We start from the raw sequence: 24,593 nt of genomic DNA, 5'->3' as shown, positions 1-24,593 counted from the left end.
CTCTAGTCATGAGGTCACAAGGCCACACTGAGTTATGGGACCGCCACACACACACCCGCACACCCGTGTTGGTTTGTGGGAAACTTCCTCGTGCTGGTTTTGAAGTTTTACGACCAGCCAGAGGGAGGAAGTGTTTTAAAGCAAACGTCCGGAACATTCTCTACCCTTCAGAACGGGTATTACCCTTACAAGATTGTGTTCATCGATGTGTGTGTGTGTGTGTGTGTGAGTGTGAGTGTGTGTGTGTGTGTGTGTGTCTGTGTGTGTGGGCTTACATGCCATTGTTTCACCATTGCTTTTGTCCAATGACACCAGTGGGACTTGGAGTGAGAATGGACAAACAAACACACACACACACACACACACACACACACGCTCTCTCTCTCTCTCTCTCTGTATGTCTCTCTCTCTTTCACACACACACACACACACACACACACACACAAACACATATATACACAAACACTCACTGGGGAAGCCACAGGAATGTTGTGTTGTATTGTTGGAGAGGGAGCGCTCTCCGGTTCACGGCCTCTCCATGGAACGTTGGAACGTCCGAACTCTGGAGCGCCAACAAGAAGTGGGGGTGGTGAAAGAGGGGAGGGTGGTAAGAAAACCTCAAGCATTAGAATGACCCCCAATGGGATGATTGTGTATGTGTGTGTGTGTGTGTGTGTGTGTGTGTGTGTGTGTGTGTGTGTGTGTGTGTGTGGTCCTGTCGACCTCTTCTGAATTATTTACCTGTGAACTTTCTTCCTTCTCCTCTCCAGGCAGGTGTTGGACCAGGATAACTACAGTCCCATCCCAGTCTCAACAGAGCAGGAGTACAGACACTACACTTCCCAGTTTCCCCTGCAAGACCCTGAACTGGAAAAGGTAGAGAAATTAAGCCTGGACTCGTGTGAGGTCGCTCAGGTGCAAAATGTGAAGAATATTTGAATAAAATCTCACTTGATGCTTTTTTTTTTTCTTATTTCCTCTAGCTTCCCTTCCCCAAGAAGCTTCCCTTCTCTGAGTTTGTGCCAAAAGTCTACTGCCAGCTTAAAGAGTTCATCTATGCTTGTCTGAAATACTCTGAAGACCTGCACCTCAGGTACACTCACACCTTTGCCTTTCGTTCAGTCTCTGTCACTGAAAAATCAGCGTTACAACCCTGATTCCAAACAAGTTGGGACTCTGTAAAACATAAATAAAACAAAATGTGATCACCTGCTGATCCTTTTTAACATAAACTCAACTGAAAACAGCACAAAGACAATGTATTTAATGTTTGAGCTCATCAGCTTCGTTGATTTTTGTAATTATCTGCTGAATCTGATGCAGCAACGTGTTTCAAACAAGTTGGGACAGGAGCAACTAAAGACTGGGAAAGATGTGGAACGCTCCAAAAACACCTGTTTGGATCATTCCACAGGTAAACAGGCTGATTGGTAACAGGTGAGTGAAAGGCTCAGTGGTTCACAGCGAGGATGGAGCGAGGTTCAACACTTTGTCAACACGTGATTTGATAAATGAGATTAATACCTGGACTCAGGAGCACTTCAGGAAGCTGTTGTCAGTGAACACAGTTTGATCCTAAATGACTGAATCCTGTTTTTATTCACGTCGCGCTCAGCGTCTCAGGTCTTTTGGAATGGGGGTTGTATCACAACATGCGCAGAAAGTTTCTTTTCAGTCAGAAAGGAACGTAGATGATGGCCGATGACAAGATGAGTCATGAAAATCCCTTTAACGGTGATGTCAGCGGTTACACTGTCTGCAAACGCTGCACTTTGTGGATGCTGTGACTCCAGATGGGTCGCTGGCTCTGGCTCTTGTAGCAGATCCGACGACAGCATCTGCGCATTGAAAAGCCCGAAAAATACTGCACAGCGATTGGTTTGTGCTCGCTGACGAGGCGTCATTTCCTGTTGTGAGAGGGGACGCCGCTGATGCTTAATATGTAGTTGATTAATTCTTCCCTCGTGATTCAATTATTGTTGGAACTCAGAACAATCTGAAGTTCTCACCGCCACACACACACACACACACAAACACACACACTAACCAGCACTCACATAAAGCAAACTTTCTTCGGCCGATTCTTTCATTTCTGAGCGGGAATTCTTGTCTTAATAGATTTTGGCCACATGCACATGTACACGCAAACACGCACACACACACACACACACACACACACACAAAATCAGGCCAAGCTTCTGTTCTGTAGACTGCAGCAACCTTCTGAGTATATGTGTGTTTGTGTGTTTGGTTTGTGTGTGTGTGTGTGTGTGTGTATTGGTTACGGTTGATGGAAGAATTAACTAAAACAATGCAGCTTCTTTTCTGCTGAGGAGACGAGCAATCAGGAAACGACTTCCGCTGTCCAGAAGGATTCCACAGGGCTGGGATTCAGCCAGGCACACACACACACACACACACACACACACACACACACACACACACACTGATCAACATACATGGAGACATGGGCTCACACAGGAAGCTTGAACTGCACTGTGAAAGCACAAGATCCAAAGACGCCGAAGTAGCACACACACACACTTTCATGCATATTTTACAGCGAAACGTTTTCCAGTCGGCATGTTCGATTGTATTTCTGCAGGGGCTTGTGCGTCTATCTGTGCATACGCTCGTGCGTCTGTTTGCGTGTGCTGGCGTGTGCGAGCGCGTAAGTGTGTTGATTCTCGGCGGGGGCTGGGAACCGGGGAGGTACCATTGATCCGTGACCGGCGGAAGAAAGAGAGACGGAGGAAGGAGGAGTGATTGGAAGAGAAGTCGCCTAATCAAAGAGGAGGAACTGGCATGACTCTGTGTGTATTCGTCTCTGTATTCATGCATGCTGGGATGCAAAGTGCTCACCCAGGTGGTGAAACTGTCCTTTCAACCAGTTTAATCAAAGCTGCATTTCAAACTGGGAAAGCTGGTCTCAGTAACAGATGAACCCTGCAGCCAAGTCCAAGAGGCCGGCTTTTAAAGACGTGCAACCCCCTTCTTTTTACATTAAATATTGGTAAATAAATGCGTGCCAGGCTGCAGAAATCAAGCTGTTCAGACATGCACATGTTACCTTAGTGGAAATAAGTTGTAAAATCAGGTAGCTTTGTGCTTCCGTCTGATCCGTTCGATCGTTTAAACATCTCAGAAATCGTCCGTCTGAACTAACAGAAACGTCCAGACGCGTGTTGTTTTTGTGCAGTTCCCTCTCTTGCTGACCAGGCAGCACTAATCGCTCGTCTCAATCAGAGTAATGACTCCACTATTTGACCTGGCTTGATTTCTACGCTCTCGCACGCCCTGCTATTCGGTTACCACGGCGGCACGCCTTCCTGCCCACTTCAAACACGCACAGATGCACAAGTCCGGAAGCAGACGGGATGATGGAGCAGGATTGTGGCCATTGATCCTTCTGACCTTTGACCTTAACCTCTGTTCACAATTTGGCGGAAAGAGAGTAGAGTGTATGTATGCGTGTGTGTATTTCTACTTCAAGTGGACGTAATGTGCTTTCCTTTTACATCCGTGTGTGTGTGTGTGTTTTTGTTTTTCTGCATATGTGTGTCTGTTCGCGGCTCTAGGGTTGGTTCACCACTTTGGTCCGGACTGAAATATCTCAACAACTACTCAATGGATTGCCATGAACTTCATTAAAAATATTCATGGTTCCAAGATAATGAGTCCTAATTGATTTGGTGTTTCCCAGACTTTTCCTGTAGGAGCGCCTTCAGGTCAAAGTTGTCACTTACGATGTGAAATATGTCAATCTACTTGATGGATTGGCTCAGAAATTCATGGTTCCCAGAGGATGAGCCTTGTATTGGGTATCACCAAAGTTTAGTAAAATATCTCAACATCTACTCAATCGATTGGCTGAAAAACGTCCTCAAAGAGTCATATCCTCCCTCTGCTCCCAGGAGCGTTCGCTCCAAAAAGTCTGATGAGGAAAAGGAAACTATTCCTTTCTGATTGTTTTGCTCTTTGTCTTTCTGATTGGAATCAATGCGCACACACACATTTCAGCTGTTTTCAGTTTTCAGAGTTTTTCTTTCATAATGTCAATGTTAATACGCATGGTTTCATATACAGATTAGCTTGCATGTGCAAAGGGATGGGATTCACATGTTCCAAAATAAGTAGGCCGACGACTCACAGAGTTTCTTCTTGTAACATCTGCGTGTTTCAGTTGACTGTTGCATCCCAAGAGATTATGAGATTCATTATTTACACATGCGTGACTGATATTGGGTACAAAAAGACCTTTTTTTTTTGGCAATATTTCTGGAAGTGTTTTCAACTCATTGCACATTTCTTGCTGAACAAGATGGTCTCCTTATTTAGCCTCATCAGTAATGAAGTGCATCCTTTTCCTGCATCGATCTTAAGTGAATCCATGCCTCAGTGTCTTGTAGTATCACAAAAAGTACAGGAGACTCTCAAAACTGAGGGCTTTGTGCTCCTCTGAAGGATACAAAGTACTATTGAAAGCACTTGTTTTTCCTGATGAGTCGTCTTATAAGACATAGTATTGCAGGCTTAGTTGGCCGTTATTTTGGCGACCATGGCTCGAAAAGCAAAGACATCGCTTTAAATTTGACAAAGACTTGCGCTGGTTTGGCCGAAGCTGCAGCGATGAAGGCTGCTGGGCTCTGCGATGTTTCAGGAGAGACAGGAGATGAGGTGGTGTTGGCGTGAAAACCTGCGGCGAAGACGTCAACCTGCAGCCTAGAGGTAGAAGGACTGGGCGAGGGGAAATTCTGGTGGGTGAAAACACGAGAAAACGGCTTTCTCTGGAGCTGCCACAGATGCCCGTGAGCCACACGCTCGACCCCAGAGTTCGGCCCAGCGTCAAAAGACCGCGGGCGGGAACGTGTCGAACTGCGAATATGAAGCAGGGTGTCGCTGAGAAAGAGCATGCGTGCTCGGCCGGCCTCGTCGAGGTAAGGCCTGGAGGGAAAACAGAGGCAGTGAAAACGCTTCTTGGCCACGATTTCCACGCGTGCCAAGACAATCAAACAATTCACAATCGAGTTGCATGTGTCGAACCTGAGCGGCCCGTTCGATCACAAACACCAGCGGAGATCCAGGACGTTGTGCCAAAGTGCTTTTAAAGCTGGTTTGATGTCGTTTCCAGTTCACATGAATCACTGGTGTCATGCTTTGTTTTGCAGTTGGCACAGTGTTAAACCAATCATGGTTTGAACTGAGTACTGTAATTTCAGAAATACCTTTACATTTCGTAAGGTCTGTCAGTACGGATCTTGCTGTGAGTTAAGTTAGCGAGGCCTGATGACTTTGACACGGTTAGCTTGTCAGGCAGTGGGATGGCATCAGTAGTTGTGCTGTTCAGATCTCACCGAATTCAGATCATTTAAAAGAAATGCTTGTTGGAGGATTCGGTCTAAGGAACAAAATTCACAGAGCTTTTGTGCTGAGTTGAGCTTTAGACCATGATGATGCTACATTAGCTGCGCCACACACAATCCTGCTCTATAAGACAAGAATGGATCCTGTAATCGTGTTAATTTGAGTTAAATGTGTGTTCTTATGCTGGGCAGCCAACCTGTTTTGATAGCTAGCTGAATAGCATGTTTTTAGTCAGCGTCTCTGCTCAAAAAGCAGCCAGAATCTGTCGAAAGCAAATATAACCTTAATTTTTAAACCGATTCTATCATATCTCAACCAGGAGGCCACTTATCTCCATCAGCAATCGAGCAAAATATCTCCAGAGACTCGCTGTTTTCAGTCCTGCTGCTTTGCTCGGAGCTTTTTGTCCATGTAGTTTAAACACAGACGGTCACTGTAAAACCTTCCACTGGGAAAACTTTTATTTTGAAATCGCAGCAAATCGTGAGAGCTACCGTAGCTTCAATGCACGACGACAGGTTTACATAAAGATAAAGACATCTCTCTCTTGGTGTTGGTTTTTTAATGAAGCTTAAAGTGGTTCCAGCTCTCATCAAGCTGTGCATACACAACCCCCGTCATGTGGTGCTGCGACACTGAAGTCACTCTCTCTCCCTCCTGTCATGACTCGGTCGCATCGGTCGAGCAGCTGAGGAGTCGGACCGCAGCGGCGTTTAGTGTCAGGGCTGCCGCTCCGGTGACGAATGACGTAGAGAGTCGTGCTAAGGAGCCATTTGAGGGCGCGAGAAAAATATGAGTGGAACTCTATTTGCACACACGCGAACACCGAGCAGACACACGTACGCTCGTGCACACAAGCTGTCCATCTTCCAAAAATCAACACACACACAGAGCAGAGTGTACTTGGCTGGCACGTCGATGACCACAGTTGATTTCTATTATATGTGGGCACAGCTACTCAGCACAGTCACTCGCTGCTCCACACTCACATAAGGACATTCTGTGTGTGTGTGTGTGTGTTCTTTAACAGTGTCCAGAGTGTGTTTGGCGGTGCAGTACGTGCATACCTGTGGCTTCCTGGCTACGTGCACTCTAACCTCTCGCTGTTTTCACTGCTGACTCGTCTTTTTTTGTTGTTGTTGTCATTGTTGTTGCCCTTCCTGTATTTTTAGGAAAATGCCTCCGCACGTCTCCATCCATTCCTCGCCGTGCTGTAAACATGCCCGCACTGAAGGCGTTTGGCTTCCTTTTGACAGCGTCGACCACCGTGCGTTTAATGTGACTGATGGCAGCATAAATATGATGAAATTCAACCCAAGTCCTGCGGCGGGTCTATATTTGTATATATGTGTGTGTGTGTGTGTGTGCAGAGTTCACTAGCATACATTGACTTTTTGCCACTCTCCAAACACACACTCACTCATACACACACACACACACACGCACCATTTCTGTCCACTCGGCACTTCTGCCGCTGCAGGAATGCCCCCCCCCCCCCGCTCCAAATTGTCGGAACGTTTTTAGGATTCCTCCGCTTTTTTGGAAAGAGAGTGAGTTTGCAATTCCAGCTCTCATTCCCCCTCAGGCGACACGGTGTATACGCGTGTGTGTGTGTGTGTGTGTGTGTGTGTGTGTGTGTGTGTGTGTGTGTACATATGTGTACACGTGTGTGTGTGTGTGTGTGTGTGTGTTTAGGTTGAATTCCAGGCACAGATAATTTACTGATTTGGTTGGAATGTGTTTGTTACCCACAGGGCGCTGGACTCCCGAACACACTAAAAAACACACACATGCTCTGAAACACACAGATTCTTCTTCATCATCCCGCGGCGGGAGAGTGTGAGTCGCTTTTGTTCCCGCCGCTTATCGACGCTTGACCTGTTCAGACCTTTTTGTGTGTTATCCTGTAAGATGTCTTTTTTTTTTTTGCATTTGTCCCCCTCTGACTTCACGAGCCTCTTCTGTCTCCTGACAGTGTGTTTTATTAAGTGAGTTAACACTGGTCCCTCTCCTTCCCCAGGAGTCAAACAGTGTCTCAGTTCGTCTTTTGTGCAGCTTCCAGGAAGCAGTTATTAACAGGAGGGCGGCGCCTCGCCAGAGAGACGCACTCTGCCATGAAAAACCTCATAGACTTCCAAAACTTGGTCTGGGTTTCTTCACCAAACATCACCCGAATTTCAAACATAACAAAATCAATAGTACGCCCGAGCGTTTGTAAGTGGGTCTGATTAGCGCCATCAGACATTTGTTTTAACAGCAAATTTGAGCTCATTTCAGACCGAACAGCCTGCTGGCTCTCTTTGTGTCTCGTTGGCTGTGCAGAGGTGAAGTCTGCTGAGGATGGGTGTGGGTAAATAAGGTTAAAACATGCAGGACAGGTGAAAAAAAGGTCGATTTAGGGACACTTTCTGGATCCGTTGAGTCTTAAATTTAGTTTTTTTTTAGCGGTTTAGACTAATTATTTTCCAGCTTTAGACTTATCAGGAGATTTAAGGTAATATTAGGCTTCTAATAGGCCTGACAGCTCATAACATGGTAATGCACTCATTTGAATTGGCTGGCATTTAGACTTTTTCCAAATGGAGAGATTTGCAGACTGAGAAATTCACTTAAACTGTTTGTGCTGGCTTCCAGACGCAGCAGCTCTCTGTGAGAAATGGAAGAATTCGCTTCTGCAAAGTCACTGATTCTCTGCCCTTCTCTTTGTGTGTGTGTGTGTGTGTGTGTGTGTCTGTCTCTGTGTGTGTCTCTGTGTGTGTCCTCAGTTCCACGGAGGTAGATGATATGATCCGCAAGTCGACAAATCTGCTGTTGACCAGAACCCTCAGCCACTGTCTGCAGTACGCCATTAAGAAGAAGAATGTCGGGCTGGCAGAGGTACTTGGTGTGTGTGTGTGTGTGTGTGTGTGTGTGCGCGTGTGTGTAAAAAGACTCTCGACGCTTGTGATAATCTCTCTCTGAGGGAACGAGCTAATGTTGTTTGCCCAACTTGTGATCATTCTCAACCTTTCCAGCTCGTTTGCTTTCACAAAAACACCCATTTCCTCTTTTCAACCTGTTGTTGTCGTCGTCGCCGTTGTCATAACGATGCGGAACGGTGAGCTGTGATAGCGAGTGTTGATTTTTCTTTTCCACTTCCATGTGCTGTTTGTTTCTGTGCTCCACGATCGGCCTGGAGACCAAACATCATTTATGCACAAGAGCAGGAAGTGACGATATGAGAGGGTGTTATGGGAAATTCAGCTTGTCTGCATCCTTTGTTAATCAAGTTCAATTAATAGTGAGAAAATGTGCTGGATTTCAAAATAATGAGCCAAACATCTAGACAGGAAATGGAGGCTTATACACATACAGGTGTATACAGGCTTTTCAAATACATAAAATCAAATGAATCAATTAACACATTTTTACAGAAAAGAAATTAACCTCTTGACATTTCGTGTCTGTATATAATTGCAGATTTTCAAAATGAAATGTTTAAATTCAACATGCGTTTTGTCCTCTGTTTGCATCCAGTTGGTGCAGGTGATCATAAACACCACCCACCTGGAGCAGAGCTGCCACTTCCTGGAGGAGTTTATATCAAACATCACAAATGTCCCGCCCGACACAGTAAACGCCACCAAGCTGTACGGGACCTCCACCTTTAAGGTACGCCTCTCTCCTTTGCTTTCATTTCCTGTCTCTTTCCTGCCTGTCATGCAACCCAAACAGGCACACACACTCATATCTTTTATTTCATCTCTTTTGTCACGTACATTAACAGCAGTAAAACCAAAGTAAAGCAACGCGTATGGCAGGGATGCATTAGTAATAAATAAAAAAAAACTCATGCCTCTCAGTCTGATCTCTGCCTGCTCGCAGGACGCCCGTCACGCGGCCGAGGCGGAGATCTACACCAGCCTGAACGCCAAGATCGACCAGTTCCTGCAGCTGGCTGACTACGATTGGATGGCCGCAGTGCAGGGAGGCGGGACTCTGGACGCCAGCGACTACCTGATTGACCTGATCGCTTTTCTGAAGAGCACCTTCAGCGTGTTCACCAACCTGCCTGTTAGTACACACACACACACACACACACACACACTCGAACACACAAAGGCACACTTAAGAGCATGCCAATAACTAGAGCTGAGAAGAAGAAACTGTCTTTGTACAGCACGAAATGAAATGTGTGCGTGTGTTACATAAGCTCACTCACCAGTCTCTCTGCATGCTGGCGTGAGACATCACAGGGCAGGACAATCTGCTTTAGCTCGTTAGAGTATCAGCTTGTTACGGGTTAGATCGTTAACATGGGGCCCGTTAAGCTCATTAAAGGGTGAGCTGGTCAGGTCAGCAGCACCAGATTATACAGCGGCTCAGGCTATTGACTCTACAGCCCGGCTGTAATGACATTACACACTCAGTCAGGATGTTCGAGCGCGCCGTCAGCGGCACCGCGTGTATCGCAGAGTGCCGACAATTAATGATTATGGTTTTTCTTCATGATGACCTGACAGCATATTAAGCAGCTGAATATTTCCTGTAATAATAACCAATCGAAATGAAAAGTAGCTCCTTATTTTTAGACCTCTATGTCATATTCAGGATTAAGAACTGTAGAATTTACATTTGATACAATCAGCCGTGTTAAAAATAATCATATCTTTAAGCCAGTTGGCTGCTAAGTAAATAAGAGTATTTATAGTGTATGTCACAGCCGATGGCAGCAGAAATCAGAGTTTTCTCCGCCTGCATTGAGCAGCAAAATGCAGCCTGAGGTTCCAGATGTATGTTTTTCCCACTGTAAATGTGCAGTTTACAGTTCATTTCAACGATGAGGTTAATGTCTCAAGTGGAACTCCAAGGTCCAGAATCAAGGGCATTTATTCAAGCTATTCAACATGCTCAACCTCGAACCTCAGCCCAAAACCACCGAATCCTAAAGTCTGTATTTGGATCTTTGTGCAGTGAACTATGTTCATGTATTTCTTTCCTTAAGATTGATGTACAGAAACACACATGATCCATGTTCCCGCTCCAGTGTAAGATGGTTTTAAACACATGGACAGTTCTTATGAAGCTTGCAGCACACACACACACACACACACACACACACACACACACACACACACACACGGGTTAGTTTTAAGATGATGGCGCTCACAGATTTGGTCGAAGCAGGTCACAAGGCCACACACACAAGGTGGTCGAGCTAAGTGTTTTCCAGCACCTCTAAGAAGCTTTTCCTACACCCCCGCGAGCCCCGGACATGACCTCGTCGCACACACACACATACACACACACACTTTAACACATGCACACACACACATACACACACAGTGCGGGGCCTCCTAAGTAGATCAGATGCTATGGATCTAAAAAGCTGGGTGGTATGACCCTCTGAAGTAAGAGGTGGTCATATAAAAGAGTTGAGTTACACAGAAATGAATTAGATACTATTGAAGGGAGCAGACTGGATGGAAAACTACTTGAAGTACTGCTGAAACTAGTGCTACTGGTGTATTAGTACTGCTGCTCGTATTTCTTTACATTTTGGACCTGTTTCAAAATGCCCCTAAAAGAACTGGAAGACAGAAAGTGAATTTCCGCCTTGTGTTGTTCACACAACTGTGCAGGCTGTGGTCTGTCTGTGCTGAATAAACTGCACAATATGTTGACTGCACAAACGTTAGCTGTAGCTCGTAGTAGCAGCTAGTATTCTTAGCTCTGACCGATCTCAGATGCTAATGTGAAGTCCCACAATGCAACTCGGCCACTGGCAGTTTGGTGGGAGACTTGGGTGCGTTATGCTAGTAGCGGCTAATGTAGCCTTGAGTTTTACACGCCTTCTGTCGCATACGAAGTACAAGACCTGTGAACAGACCTTGATGTGTAAAATTGGTGGCGTTCCCCTTTAAGAAAATCAGTCAGGCCGGTGTGTTCCTGCAGCGTATCGACACACACGCCCTAAACCAACAGCAACTGACCCGGACCCTGATGCGATTAGACCGAGCGTGATGTGGACTCAGGTGTTCCAGGAAGCACTTTTTAGGGCTGAAGTTAATGTTTTTTTAATCGACCCCTATATCAGGAAGTAGTTGGAAATGATGGAAATATGCAGTAATCACACAACGATAAAAAAAGCAACAAACTGTAGCAAGTGAAGGCATTAAAAAAAAAAACAACTCAATTTCCAGAATGGTTGCTGAATATTTTTCTGTCGGCTGACTTGTTGATTAATCAACTTATTGATTAACTGACTAATTGTTTCGCCTACTATTACTATTATCTGCTGCTACAATAGCTTTCCATTGCGATATCACTTTAATTTATTATTATTTACATAATCACACAGAATTGTTGCATTAATATTTCCCAGAGGACCCCTGACTTCAGGAAATATACAGTAGATAAAAGATAAGTCTTCTAGTACCACTGCACCAAATCAAAAAGCAAAATGTGAGGAGGCTCCAGAGCACTCAGGGAAGAGGCCGAGGATCCAGAAATAAGTGTTTTTACATTTTTATGACTGTAAAAAGTCAAATCCAAGATGTTATGCAACTAGCAGCTCAGCATACACAGATTGCCGCTATTTGCTAAATGAAGCTTCTGATGCATCCTGCATGTGTGTTTGTGCTTGTTTTAACCAGGTGGTACTCGAGGGGTCGCCCCGTGCCAGAGCTAACAACGCCTCTCAGGGTGTAGCGCTAGCTAAATGCTCCTAATCGAATTGAGCTCGAATTTAAAGATGGAACGGCGAAGGCCTCCAGAGTGAAAATAATCATGTGAAAATTAGAAAGGAAATTCTGGCCCATAGCGCTCCAATTTCATGCCTCATAAGCTCCTTGATCAGTTTTCTGCTGTGCATGGAGAACGCTTGGCGGCCGTTTCCCCGCTGTGTGTCTGAGGCTTACTGCGTTCTCCACGGTGCTTCGGCACGTCACTACAAATTGCCAGATGAAGCCAGATTAGCATCATCTCAAGGGCCCGTGAGTGCAATAAATACCTCACACAGAGAAGAGGCTGCCAATGACCTCGCTTTGATTTGATTGAGGACTTTTATTTCCACGGAGCCGTTACCATTTTTCCATGTCTCCCATTAATAACGCAGGAGTTTTGCTGTTTTGCCATCCGCTAAATTTCCCCGGTTTATGTTTCTCGCCGTAGGGAACGCCCGTAGAACACGCGACCTTACCGGTGAGTATCTGCGTTGCTGTGGTAACGGAGTGATGTTTACCAACCCCTGACTGACCTTGTTAACCCTTCAACTTTGACCCTAAATCCTCACTTGAGAGTTCACCGACCCGGCATGCGAGATTTGAAGAGAAGTGATGCACGTCTGCCTGAATCTGTGTTCATGTGCCTGATTCGTTGTCCCAACCAGGGAGGGAAATGGTACCCAGCCACCTGCCGGCACTAAACAATTTAATTTGCGTTAAAGCTAATGTACCAGAAACTTCGGCAGGTTACGGCATCATCTGGAGGTCTTGCTCTACCCTAAAACTTTATTTACACGTAAAACAAAAGTTGACATTTCAGACTTTTATTTGACCAGAGAGGATGAGAGCACGTCTGGTGTTCGCCGTCTTGCCGGCGAACACATTTATAGTCTTGAAACAGTCTGTGTTTACCACTCGCTGCACTACACAAGAAGAAATTTCCAACCCTGGTATCTGTCAGATCAAATGTGGTTTTAATTCCCTGAAGTTGCTTGCACTGGCTCTCTGTGTGTGTGTGTGTGTGTGTCAAGGTTGCACTCAAAGAGAAAACACTCGCAAAAATGCACCGAAACCTGAGGCCAGACTCCATTTTTGTGGTGTTTCTTGAGTGACGTGAACAAATACCTGCCATAACGCAGCGATCCACGACTGTTCCACGAGACTCACCCTGGATCTGCTCCCTGTGCGGTGATTTGGAGCTTGACTCCGTGAATTTAAGTCTCGAACGCATGAGGAGATTCACATTTTCAGCCGTTTTCCAAGTCATGAATCAGAATTAAGATGCATCGCCCGTCAGATTGATGCCGAAGCTCATTTCGGTCATATTCTCTGTCACAGATGTGGTCGAAGCAGCGGTGAACTCCGGGGTGTCGCACGTCAGGATCATATTTTTTGCTGTGATCCCACCTCTTGACTTTTGGCTGCCCTAACCTGCCGTTCGTTTGACTGACAGGTTTCTGGATGGACGGAGAGCATATTATACACCGTGGCGAATCCCTTCCAGGAGTTGTGAATCAGTGCGTTATGGCGTTGTGAAGCACTGACTTACCGTGCTGCTGTGTTTCTGACTCGACCTGCTGCTGCCGTTGAGAGGCTGAGCTTGAATTCAGCAGGGAGCGCTTCGAAACAAACTGCAGCCAAAATGGGAGGCGCATAGTTCGGTGGAGACGCACATCAATCTGTTATAACGCTGAACTCTTTCGCATGTGAAGTTCTGGTTGTCACCGGCGTTTTGAGTCGTTTTATTTGAAGTTCCTGATTAAATTTAGCGCAGGCGTGATACTAGAAAGCCCCAGCGTGTGGAAATATCCCCCCACGCAACCTGAACACGCTGCCTCGCCGCAGCATTTGTAAATAACTTGTCGTTTTTAATGACGGTTGCATGTGCGGCTGACTGAACAGGACTGCTGGAATCGTGTGTTCGACCACACACAGGCTGGTTCACCTTGAAAACACAGTGTTTGAATATGAGACCACATCCTTGTTTTAGACAAATGCAGGTTTTTCACTTGTTATTTGTTTGGTTTGATTGATTGTTAGGATCAGGTGGAAGCATCAGAAACATTTCCAGGCCCCTGAAAACGCTGCATGGCTGCAGTAATCTTTACTTTTATACTAACAGTAGATCAGATGACTGTGTCGTGTAAAGGGTCACTCGTAGTAACAAACCCACAGAAAACCTCTGCAGCAGGTATAAGTATGTCACTCCTGTCCTGTGTGTTATATTATAACCAGGTGGTACTCCATAATATTAAATATTCATGACTTAATAAGCAACCGTTTTACTTTCGAGAAAGAGCTAAATCTATTTAAACTCTGGCAAAAACACGCGTGTTCTTGAACAACCACATTGCTAATCGTGCAAAGCTGATTGGGAGAATATGTTTTCATGCAACTTTAATCTGTTTCTGGCCAGTAGAGGGCAGGAGACCCCCAAACAGCTGATAGAGTTATGTGTTAGCAAATAATTACCTATAGACACACACAGCAATATTAGCATCCCAATTAATTAAGTGCTAATTTTCACCAATAAGCCTAATATTGACCCTTTTTTAGCTCTGGTTTGGTGTCCACCAATCTGATCTTTATTTGCTGGGTGTTCCACTTTCTTCATCAGCTAGCAGCTAACTCGTACTGCTGTAAATGTGCTGAAAAACCTAAAAGGTTTAAGGCTTTTAAGATAAAACTAACAGACAATAATATAGAAATGCAGATGAATGTGGCTTTAACTGTAACTTTAACGGTCAATTATCAGCTCTAAACGAGACAGACGGAGACAGGAATGTAATCGCCTATTAGCATATTTTACTGTCATTCTCATCCGTCTGCATTCCTTTCATTGCTCCTCCTTTTCCTTCCTCTTCCCTCGTTCATTCCCGTCTCCTGATTATTCGCCCCCTTCATCTCGCTGCCTGACTCCACCGGCCCCGTCCCCATCCTTCCCCCTCACCTCTCCGCCTCCACCTCGTCTGCTTTCTGTCGTCTCTTGTCTGTTTGTTCAGCCGTTAGCAGCTGAGTAGCTTTTAATGAGCTCTTTGATGAACGTCTCTCGTTAGCTGGAGGGAGGGAGGGAGGGAGGGATGGAGGGCCGTCCATCCTGTCTTTCTCTCCTTCACTTCCCTTTTGCCTTCTGTCCTTTTTCTCCTTCGTTCCCTCTTCTTGTTTCCTTTCCTTCCTGCCCCATGTTTTCTTCTTCTTTTTTTAAAGAATCTTTTTTAAATCTTTCTGTCCTTTCCTAACCTTTCGTTTCCTTGCCCGTTGTTTAAATTTCCTTTTTTTCCTTTCCTTTTCTCAGTTTCTTTTTCTTTGCTTCTCCTTTCTTTTGCTTTTCCTTTCCTTGTCATTTCCTTTCCTTCCTTTCATTTCCTTTCTCACTTTCCTCTCTCCTTTCCTCACTTTTCCTCCGCTCACCTTTACCCACCTGTCATTTCCTTATCTTTCCATTTATTTCCTTTCCTCACTTCCCTTTCCTTTTCCCTTCATTTCCTTGCCTTTCCTTGTCCTTTCCTTTACTCCTCCTCTCTGTCTCTTTCCCTCTCCTTTCATTCCTTTCCTCACCTTTGCTTTACTTTCTTTTCCTCACCTTGCCTTTTCTTTCATTGCCTTCTGTATCCACCTTCTCTCTCTCTTCTTTTTCTCATCCTTCCTTTCCATTCATGGCCTTTACTCACCTTTCTTCTTTCCTCAGCTTTTCTTTACTCACCTGTCATTTTCTTTTCTTTTCTTTCCTTCCATTTCCTTTCTTCACCTTTCCTTTCCTTACCTCTCCTCCTTATCTTAACGCCCCTTTCCCTCTATTTCATTTCCTTTCCTTTCCTCTCATTTCTTTTCCATTTCTTTCTTTGTATTCCTTTTTCACCTTTTCTTCCCTTTCCTTTCTTGACCTCTCCTCCTTTACTTTACTCCCCTTCCATCTATTTCCTTTCCTTTCTTCACCTTTCCTTTCCTTTCCTTCCCTTTCCTGGCATTTTCTTTTCTTTTCTTTTCTTTTCTTTTCTTTTCTTTTCTTTTCTTCAATTTTCTTTCTTTACCTTTTCTTTCCTTCCCTTCCCTTTTCTTTCCCTCCCTTCCCTTCTCTTTCCTGGCCTCTCCTCAACCTTTTCTTTTCTCTCCCTCTATTTCTTTTCCTTTCTTTTCTTTTCTTTTTCTTTCTTCCCTTTTCTTTCCTGACTTTCCTCCTTTTCCCTACTCCCCTTCCTTCTATTTCCTTTCCTTTCCTGACCTCTCCTCAACCTTTTCTTGCCTTTCCTTTCCTTTCCTCTCCTATCCTCACTCCTCTTCCTCCCTCCTCCCTCCAGTGTGCCTCAGGCTAATGGTTCCCAGTTGTCTGTATTGAACTCTGAGACAACGCCATTTCTGTCAGACAGACCTACCTGTGTGTTTGTGTGTGTGTCAGTCAGCCAGGTTCAAGACATGTAAATAGAATTAGCCTATTTCACGCTCAATCTCACCCTGTGATAACTGACCCCTGGGGTTGTAGTGTGCGAGTGTGTGTGTGTGGATAGAGAGCTCGGAGGTCAGCATCGTATTGGAGGATATCCGGCCAGTCGTAGGTGTGTGTTTCTCAAACATATGTGCTCGCACGTGTGCGCCGTGTGTGTAATTTGATTTCCCTTTGAGGTGAGGGCTGCCTCTTGACTGAACTGCGCTCCAGACTCTTTCCTGAGGTGGACCTCAGTTCACTCGCAGCTACAATGGGATCTTTCTGCTGCTGTCAGGTTTGTTATATAAGATAAGATGAATTTTATGGATCTGCAAAGGGAAGCCAGTTTATTACTGTGTCGGCAAGTTGAGCTGCTTCCTGGAGAACAAACGGAGTGAATTATGTTTTACTATGTAAGTGAAGTTAAAAAAATACTGATTAAATAGTGTTTTGATGATTTTAACTAATAAGTGATGTTTTTTTTAACTTGGATTTACAGAAAAGGGTAATTTTTGATTATTAAATTTCCTGTAAATGGTATTCCAGTCTTGGAAGAAATCATAAGGCCCGGTCACATCAGAAAGTGGTGCAGGGAATTTAATCTGCAGGTCCTCAGTTGATGTACTGATTGATGAGCTACTGTAGCTGGTTAGCTAGCAGCTAATGTGGGAACAGACTCATGCTAACGCTACTCAGTCACAATACTTTTTCTTTTTTTGTTTTATACTGTGCTGTTTATTCCACAGTGACATTTTTTCCTCAGAGTTGATCATCATTTATCGATGAGTGGAGACAAAACTGTGGGAGCTAGTTAGCTTCCTTACTGTTAACAAGCTTGTTAAGTTTGTTGCTAATAGAATATTTTAGTTTGCTCAAAAGACATATTCGTACCGTCGACTCCTGTCTCATCACTGTCTGCAAACTGCTCCTCTTTTTTATACTCCAGCAGAGGAGTTTCTATCGGTCACTGATGCAAATTTGGCCGTCAAAGTTAACCCAAATTGAACTTGATGAGTTGAACTTTATTCAGATTTACTTTGGAGCTGCGAACAGATCGACTAGTTGCAGCCGTTCCATTGGAATGAATTGATTTTGCCTCAGATTTCACTCTTTTAAATGCCAGCCATAAAGCTGTTTGACTTCATGCTTTTCATGGAGGAGTCATAAAAAATGTTTATAATGACGTTTCCAATCTTTTGAATAGCAAATTTTGATGTTTATATAGGATTTTAGTGGGCTGTTTTAAATTGAGTGCAAAGAGGAGACAGAAGAGCAGAATTTAGGTCAAAGCAAGTGAAAAAATTGTGTTGATAAATTCGCTATGATAGCAACATTTACTATAACAGAGTCACGTATGTCACATTAGAGCTGTGTAAACACACACTGCAATTATATGGTCCTAACAGATTTACACCAACACTTAAAGCTGAACATTAAGCACAATTATACATGTGTTTGTCTGATTGTGTGTGTTTTTGCACATGGTAGGTGTGATTAATGAAGGTTGCTTCAATTAGCAGGGCTGGGATAGAAGATCTGGTGTTTGTTATTCACCTGAAGGCGTGTGCGTGTGTGTGTGTGTGTGTGTTCGTGTCAGCCATACACATCAAAGTCACATCAGGATTCATTTGTGTAATCAGGCTCTGCAGTAGAACATGCACTTTTATTCTTTTGCAGCTTCTTTCACACAGAGGGACATAAATTAGGAGGTTTAAGATGTTTTTTTTAATAAGTTTAGTTGTTAACCTGTTGACAAACCTGTATTAAAAGAATTTAGAGAAGGGAAATGAAGTAATCGTGTCAGTGAACTTGAGTTATTTCATGATTAGGAGTAACAGAAATGTGTTCCCGCTGCGGATTTCTTTAATTTCATCCTGTTCCTTCTTGTTTCTTTCCCTCCAGCTCTTCTAAGTTGAACCTTTACAAGCTTTTCCTCATTATCAGGTTTTTCCTTTTTGTCTCCTTTTCATCTCTTTGCTTCATTCTGTTGGAATGCAGACGTCGAGGTCGAGATCAAGGCCACGGCTAGTCGCTGAGATGGCGCACACGTCTGCTCGGTCACACACACACACACACACACGCACACGCACACACACTCAATCAAACCCACACAAACACATGTTTTGGTTTCTGTATTAATGCGTTGTCATGTACTTCCTCATCCGCTGCTTTTATTCTTATTATGCTACTTCATCATTCTGACTGCACCTGAACGCAGCACAATATATTAACACTCACTCTGTGTGTGTGTGTGTGTGTGTGTGTGTGTGTGTGTGTGTGCGCGTGTGTGTGTTCATACACTGAAAAAACCCACATGAACTTGTTCTGATTACCGCTGCGTGTGTGTTTCAGTGAAGCTTGTGAGCTTGCCATTTATTTAGAAGGGGCTTAGCCATACACACATCACATGACCCCAAGACGCACATTTTTATTAAACAGACGACGTTATGATCACAGCTAGTTTGTTTATTGGGTCTAAAAAAACAAAGGAAACATGTGAAAAAACTGTTGTTTCCCGGGGAAAAAATACTCAGGTGCACAGGAAGTGATGATGGTTAGAACAAAGAGAACTAGATGAATCAGGCAGTTAGCATGGAAAAGAGTGTCATATATAGAAATGTTGTGTCCCAGGAAGAAGTCCCATCCCCACTGTTTAGCAGATGGTCTCCAGGAAGAAATGCACATAAATATAGAGCTCTAACCCCCCCACCCCCCTCTCTCTCTCTCTCTCTCTCTCTCTCTCTCTCTCTCTTTCTCAGGGTAAGGTGGCCCAGACTGCCTGCATGTCGGCCTGTAAACACATCTCCACCTCCCTGATGCAGCTCCTGCTCGACCCGGAGGTCAGGCAGATCTCCATGGGAGCTCTGCACCAGCTCTACACCGACGTCAAGGAGTGCGAGAGTGAGTGTCGGCATTCACACCTTAAATTCAAATGCTTGGCTTTAATATTATTCGCTTCCTTCCCTCCCTCTGTCCCCCTCATCAGCCCCATCGGTGCACACTTTCACCCTTTTCCCTCCTTTCTTCCTTCCTCCCTCAGCTTTATCCTTACTATCATAATTCAGCTCCCCTCTTTTGTCCTCCCCTGCTCCTTTAACCTCTCCTTCGTTACTTTAATTTCTCACCACACACACACACACACAAACACACTTTTGTACACACCCGTAACGTAGCTGTAAAGTCACGTGTCAGAAAGTGGCTGAATCGTGCGCCTCCCCAAACTACATTTATGTGTGTGGATCCGTAATCAACAACGTGGTTTGCTTAGTTTGATGTCACGTTAAAAGTTAGAAAGTTTGGAAATGGGACATTCACCAATAAACTCGGCATGTCTGCAGATTGCATCTGAGAGCACAGGGGGCGCTATGGATCAACCAGTCACACGTTGAGGGGAGAGCACCTCTGTACCCTCTGAAAACACTTTTTCTTCTATTGTCTCTTTTTCTTCTCTCCTTTTTTCTGCAGCTTCTTCTTTGTTCTTTCTCTTTGCTTGTTTCCTGACATCTTCTCCTCCTCCTCTCTCCCTTCTTCCCTCCTCCTCTCCATCATTTCATCCTCCTCTCCCCTTCCCATCCTACCCTCGCGTTTCCTTTTCCCTCTTTGCCTTGTTTTTCGGAGACTTAAAGATGCAGAGGAGCTCTCGCAGATAAAGGAGGGGGAGGAATGAAAGCGTCGTTGGCTCCGTTTGTACATGATGAAGGTTCCTCGAGTCACGGCGTGGGTCACGCAGTGTGTGTTGTGTGTGTGTGTGTTTGTGACGTGATGTGCAGTGACATGCGTGCAGCGCTGTGGAGGGGTTAGGAGGTTACAGAGTTACTTATTCATGGCAGACGCAGGGCTCAGATGAGGAAAAAACTGGCCGTGGGTGAGGACACAGCTGAGGGGACGGACGAGGCAGGAGAGGCGAAAAAATTTGAGGGATGTCAAAAATTGAAAGGGGGAAAGAGTGGAGAGACAGACGGAGGAGGAAACCGCAAGACAGCACTGGAGGTGGGGTGGGAAAGAGCGATTACATTTAAAAGGATGAATGAAAGATAGACAGAGCATGAAAGAGAGGAGCAGGAACGAGGGATTAATGGAAAGGGGTGAAATGAAAAATGCAAGGTGGATGGACAGATTAAAGTGAAGAGATGGGATGGAGGGATAAAAATAAGGTGGCGATACACTGTCTTTATAAGAAGAGAAGAGGGAAATGAATAAAAGCATGAAAGCAAGCGTGAAAAATGGAAGGTAAGAGGAAGAGAGAGAATGAGTCGAAGAAGAGGATGAATGGCGAAAGAGTGATGGGGTCATGAACGAGTGCAATGTGAGGAAGAATGAAAAATGGATGGACAGAATGAGTGTGAAAGAGGGAAGAGAAGGAGTGAACAAAGGAACTGGGAACATGGAGAATGAGTAGAGAAAGTCATGAAAGGAGCGGAGAAGATGAAAAGGAAGGAAAAAATACACCGTAGGAGAAAAAGGTGAACTGAGGAGGGATTGAACGAAAAAAGAGGGTGATATAGAAGGATGGAGCAGAACGGGATGAAAGAGCTCGAGGAACAAGAGGGCAGAGAAAATGGGATTAAATGAAAGAGGTGTGAAATAAAAAAAAATTGAAGTAAGAAAAAGAAAGAGAGTACATGGATGAGAGGAGGGATTAAAGGGAAATTAATGGCGAGTCAAAGGCGGAGGAAGTGAGGGAGAGCACAAGAAAGAGGAGCTAGAGATGAAATGAAAGGAGGAATTTCAGGATTGTGACAGATAAAAAGAGAGGGAGGTGCAGGCGAAATGAACACGAGGAGGAAAGATGGAGAGGAAGAGAGCAGAGGAGGAGGAGGAGATGCGAGTGAGCGCAATGCGGTGTCAAAGGTGGAGAGGATGAGAAGAAGGAGAAGATGAACAGACGAGATGTAAAAAAAATGAATCATAGTGAGTGTTAAACTGAACAATGTAGTGAGAAAAAACAGGTGCAGAGAATTATAGAAAGAGGAAAAAATGGAGGAAAACGTTCAAAAAAGTGGAAGAAGAAATAGTATGAGCTGAAGAAAAGAGAGAAATGAGGAAAAAAGAACGAAAGTTAAAGCAAGAAACGCAGAAATTTGAAAGAATTAAAAAAAAATGGAAATATTAGAGGGGAAAACATGCAGAGATTCAAACAAACGAAGACTGTAGCAGGATGAAGAAACGGTTAAAATGTTAAGGTTGAAGCCAAAAATGATAGAAAGGTAAGAAAAGACACGAGAGCGTCAAACCAGCGGTGGTTTTCCTGATAGAGGGAACATGTGGCAGAGGAGTTCAATCAGCTTCGGCCTCTTTCAGCCGTCATCACCATCCTTTTCTAACCGTATCCAAGTCGTCTTTTAGCCGAATCTTAACCAAACCTGCCACCGATCAGAAGACGCTCAGATGGATCGTTCATGCAGAGGTCAAACGGCCTGTTCTGTCATTAATATTGTCAGAAAGTTGTTGAAATGAGGATGGAGAGGGACGAGGAAAGGAGACGGGTAGACGGGAAGAAGGTGGAGAAAGGTGGAGGTAAAGGAATGAAGGGTGAAGCTAAAGGTTAAAGTTCGCAGGTAGAATATGGAGGTTTGGTCTGGGGAACGAGCTGCAAGGTTAGCTTAGCTTTAGCGCCACAGTGTGTGTGAGTGTGTGTCTCACGGGGGTCACTGAAGATGGCAGGCGTGTAATCAGTGCTGTGGTGTGTATGGCCTTGTGTGTGTGTGTGTGTGTGTGTGTGTGTGTGTGTGTGTGTGTGTGTGTGTGTGTGTGTCCTGAGGTGAAAGAGATTAGCTACAGGCTTGCTCTCTCTCTCTCCGCGGCACTCCTCTTTTCTCTCATTCCCTCGCTCAGAATACCAGTCGGCTTGTTTACGGGGGCCAACTGACGCCAAGACCCCAGCTCACACTCCGTACGACCCCGACACACACACTCGCGCACACACACGGGCGTCACCCTGGGTTCAAAATCCAACAGTCCTCGACTGTTCCCAAACATGCAGGCGAAGCCCTGTACAAACAACAAACACACACACACACACACACACACACACGCTCAACAAGTGGACCAACTCTCACACACACACACACACACACACTTTCACACCTTCGCACACTCACATCCATCAAGACAAATGCTTGAAAATCTCCATCGTCCACACACACACACACACACACACACACACACACACATTCAACGCAACCTACATTTAAACACACTACAAAGCCTTTGCTCTTTCACACACACACACACACACACAATCTTTCTCTTTTTCAACAAGAGCCGGCGACATGACTCTAACACCCTGCCCTCCCCTTCCCTCCCCCTCCTCCCTCCTCCTCCTCCTCCTCCTCCTCCTCCTCCTCCCCAGGCTGTCATTTGTCTGCCAATCTATCCCGATGCATAGCGAATCCGACCAGGTCTTTTATTATTCCGTTTTTCACCCTCTTTTTTTCCTCCTCCTCCTCTCTTCCCTCTCTCCGGGGGTGGACTGGGGGGGGCGGGTTTGTATTTTCCCACAGGTTTTGCCAGAGCCGGCCCGGTCGCAGGCTTCCAGGGTGACACGTTGCTTCTGGCCTTCAGTGACTTGAGACAAGTAGGTCTTTGTCTCCCTCGTGGTCCTCTCTCCTTCGTTTTCTCTTTCTCTGTTTTTTTTTTCGTCTCTCCACTATCTTTTTTCTACCCCCCCTCCCTCGTCCTTTTCATCCTTCCTCCCATCCTCCCTCACACCCCCCCTTGCCAGTCCTCCTCCATGCTTTCTCCTCCTCGTCTTCCTCCTTCATTTGGTTTTCTGATTCTTATTCTTATTCTACAACAACCCCCTCCACCTCATGTCTCTCTCTTCCTTGTTTGCCGACTTCCTTTTTTTTCTTTTACCTCCTCTGTCTGTCACGTCTTTTAAAATTCCAGCATTCCCACAGAATTTCTTCCTTTTCTCGATGTTCCACCGTCCGCTGAACCAGATTAACACTATGCCCCCCGAATTATTGCAAAAAGTCTTCAGAGTCAAGAAATCTGTTTATGTACGAGCCTCAAAACTACAAAGAAAGTTAGCAAAAGGTTCAAATAGATGAGCTCAAACGGTGAAGAGACACAAACATAACAACTGACTGCAGATCTGTGTAAAATGTGTCACCCTTTTCCTTTATGTCATCGGGCAGAATTCTCATTGTAACATGATGGACAACTAGACAGGATTCTTTATACCCGTATGAAGATACTGCTAACAGACCTTAGCTTTCGGGTGGATTTGAACGGATCCTCACAGAGGTTTAAGGTCATCTTTAAGGCCCTGATCTTGTCATGATCTTTGCTGATCTTGGTTAACAACCGGCAACAACAACTCTGCAAACTCAGAGACTGAGCTGAAAGATGCTAATGGAGCTGAGAGATGCTAACGGAGCTGAAAGATGCTAATGGAGCTGAGAGATGCTAACGGAGCTGAAAGATGCTAATGGAGCTGAGAGATGCTAACGGAGCTGAAAGATGCTAATGGAGCTGAAAGATGCTAATGGAGCTGAAAGATGCTAACGGAGCTAAAAGATGCTAACGGAGCTAAAAGATGCTAACGGAGCAGAGGTGGCACTGCAACAGTAACACAGCTTTGTGGTTGAATGAGTGTTGAGCTTCGGTTGCTGAGATGTCTTGTGAAACATCCTCCATCGTCGTGCAGGTGAACGCGTCGCTGTAGATCTCCGCGCCAGTTCAGGACCGATTCATCAGGGGCCGACCTGGGTCCTCGGACCTGACGTTGAGAAACAGTTGGGTGCAGGAAGTGGTCCCGGCTGTGCGGCGGGGACGTCTTGTTTTGGGGTCCTGGGAAAAAGCGAGCAGAACCAGCCGGAGGAGGGACAGAACTGGACGCCTCCGCTGTTTTCTGGAGAATACAGGATGTTGGGCGGAGTGTGCGTGTGTGTGTGCGTGCGTGCGCGACTGTGCACGCTCCGTATTTCGACTTTACGAGAAAAGCGTTTGGCAGGCGAGTGCGTACGTGCGTGAAAGCGCGTGCGAGCGAACTTGTGTTTGCCATCGCCGTTTTCGAGTTTCTTCTTTCGGAGAGAGACTTTGGTGCGTGTTAGTGTGTCTGTCATCGTCGCTGAATGTGTGAAACTGAGCGGAGG

At 45.1% G+C, this 24,593-nt stretch overlaps 1 protein-coding gene across 1 annotated transcript in view; it reads left to right on the top strand.

The window, feature by feature from the left end:
- exoc6b (exocyst complex component 6B) overlaps positions 1–24,593 on the top strand; it is an 84,698-nt gene that overhangs the window by 37,438 nt on the left and 22,667 nt on the right. The window contains exons 14-20 of the mRNA XM_041964513.1: positions 771–876; positions 984–1,093; positions 8,130–8,241; positions 8,881–9,015; positions 9,229–9,417; positions 19,251–19,392; positions 22,995–23,068. Of these exons, the coding sequence (XP_041820447.1) occupies positions 771–876; positions 984–1,093; positions 8,130–8,241; positions 8,881–9,015; positions 9,229–9,417; positions 19,251–19,392; positions 22,995–23,068 (868 nt within the window). The remainder of the gene's footprint in view (positions 1–770; positions 877–983; positions 1,094–8,129; positions 8,242–8,880; positions 9,016–9,228; positions 9,418–19,250; positions 19,393–22,994; positions 23,069–24,593) is intronic.

Source organism: Chelmon rostratus, chromosome 23 (assembly GCF_017976325.1).
Source record: "Chelmon rostratus isolate fCheRos1 chromosome 23, fCheRos1.pri, whole genome shotgun sequence".
NCBI lineage: Eukaryota > Metazoa > Chordata > Actinopteri > Chaetodontiformes > Chaetodontidae > Chelmon > Chelmon rostratus.
The sequence above is the reverse complement of the archived record's forward strand: the minus strand, read 5'-3'. Positions and strand labels throughout refer to the sequence as shown.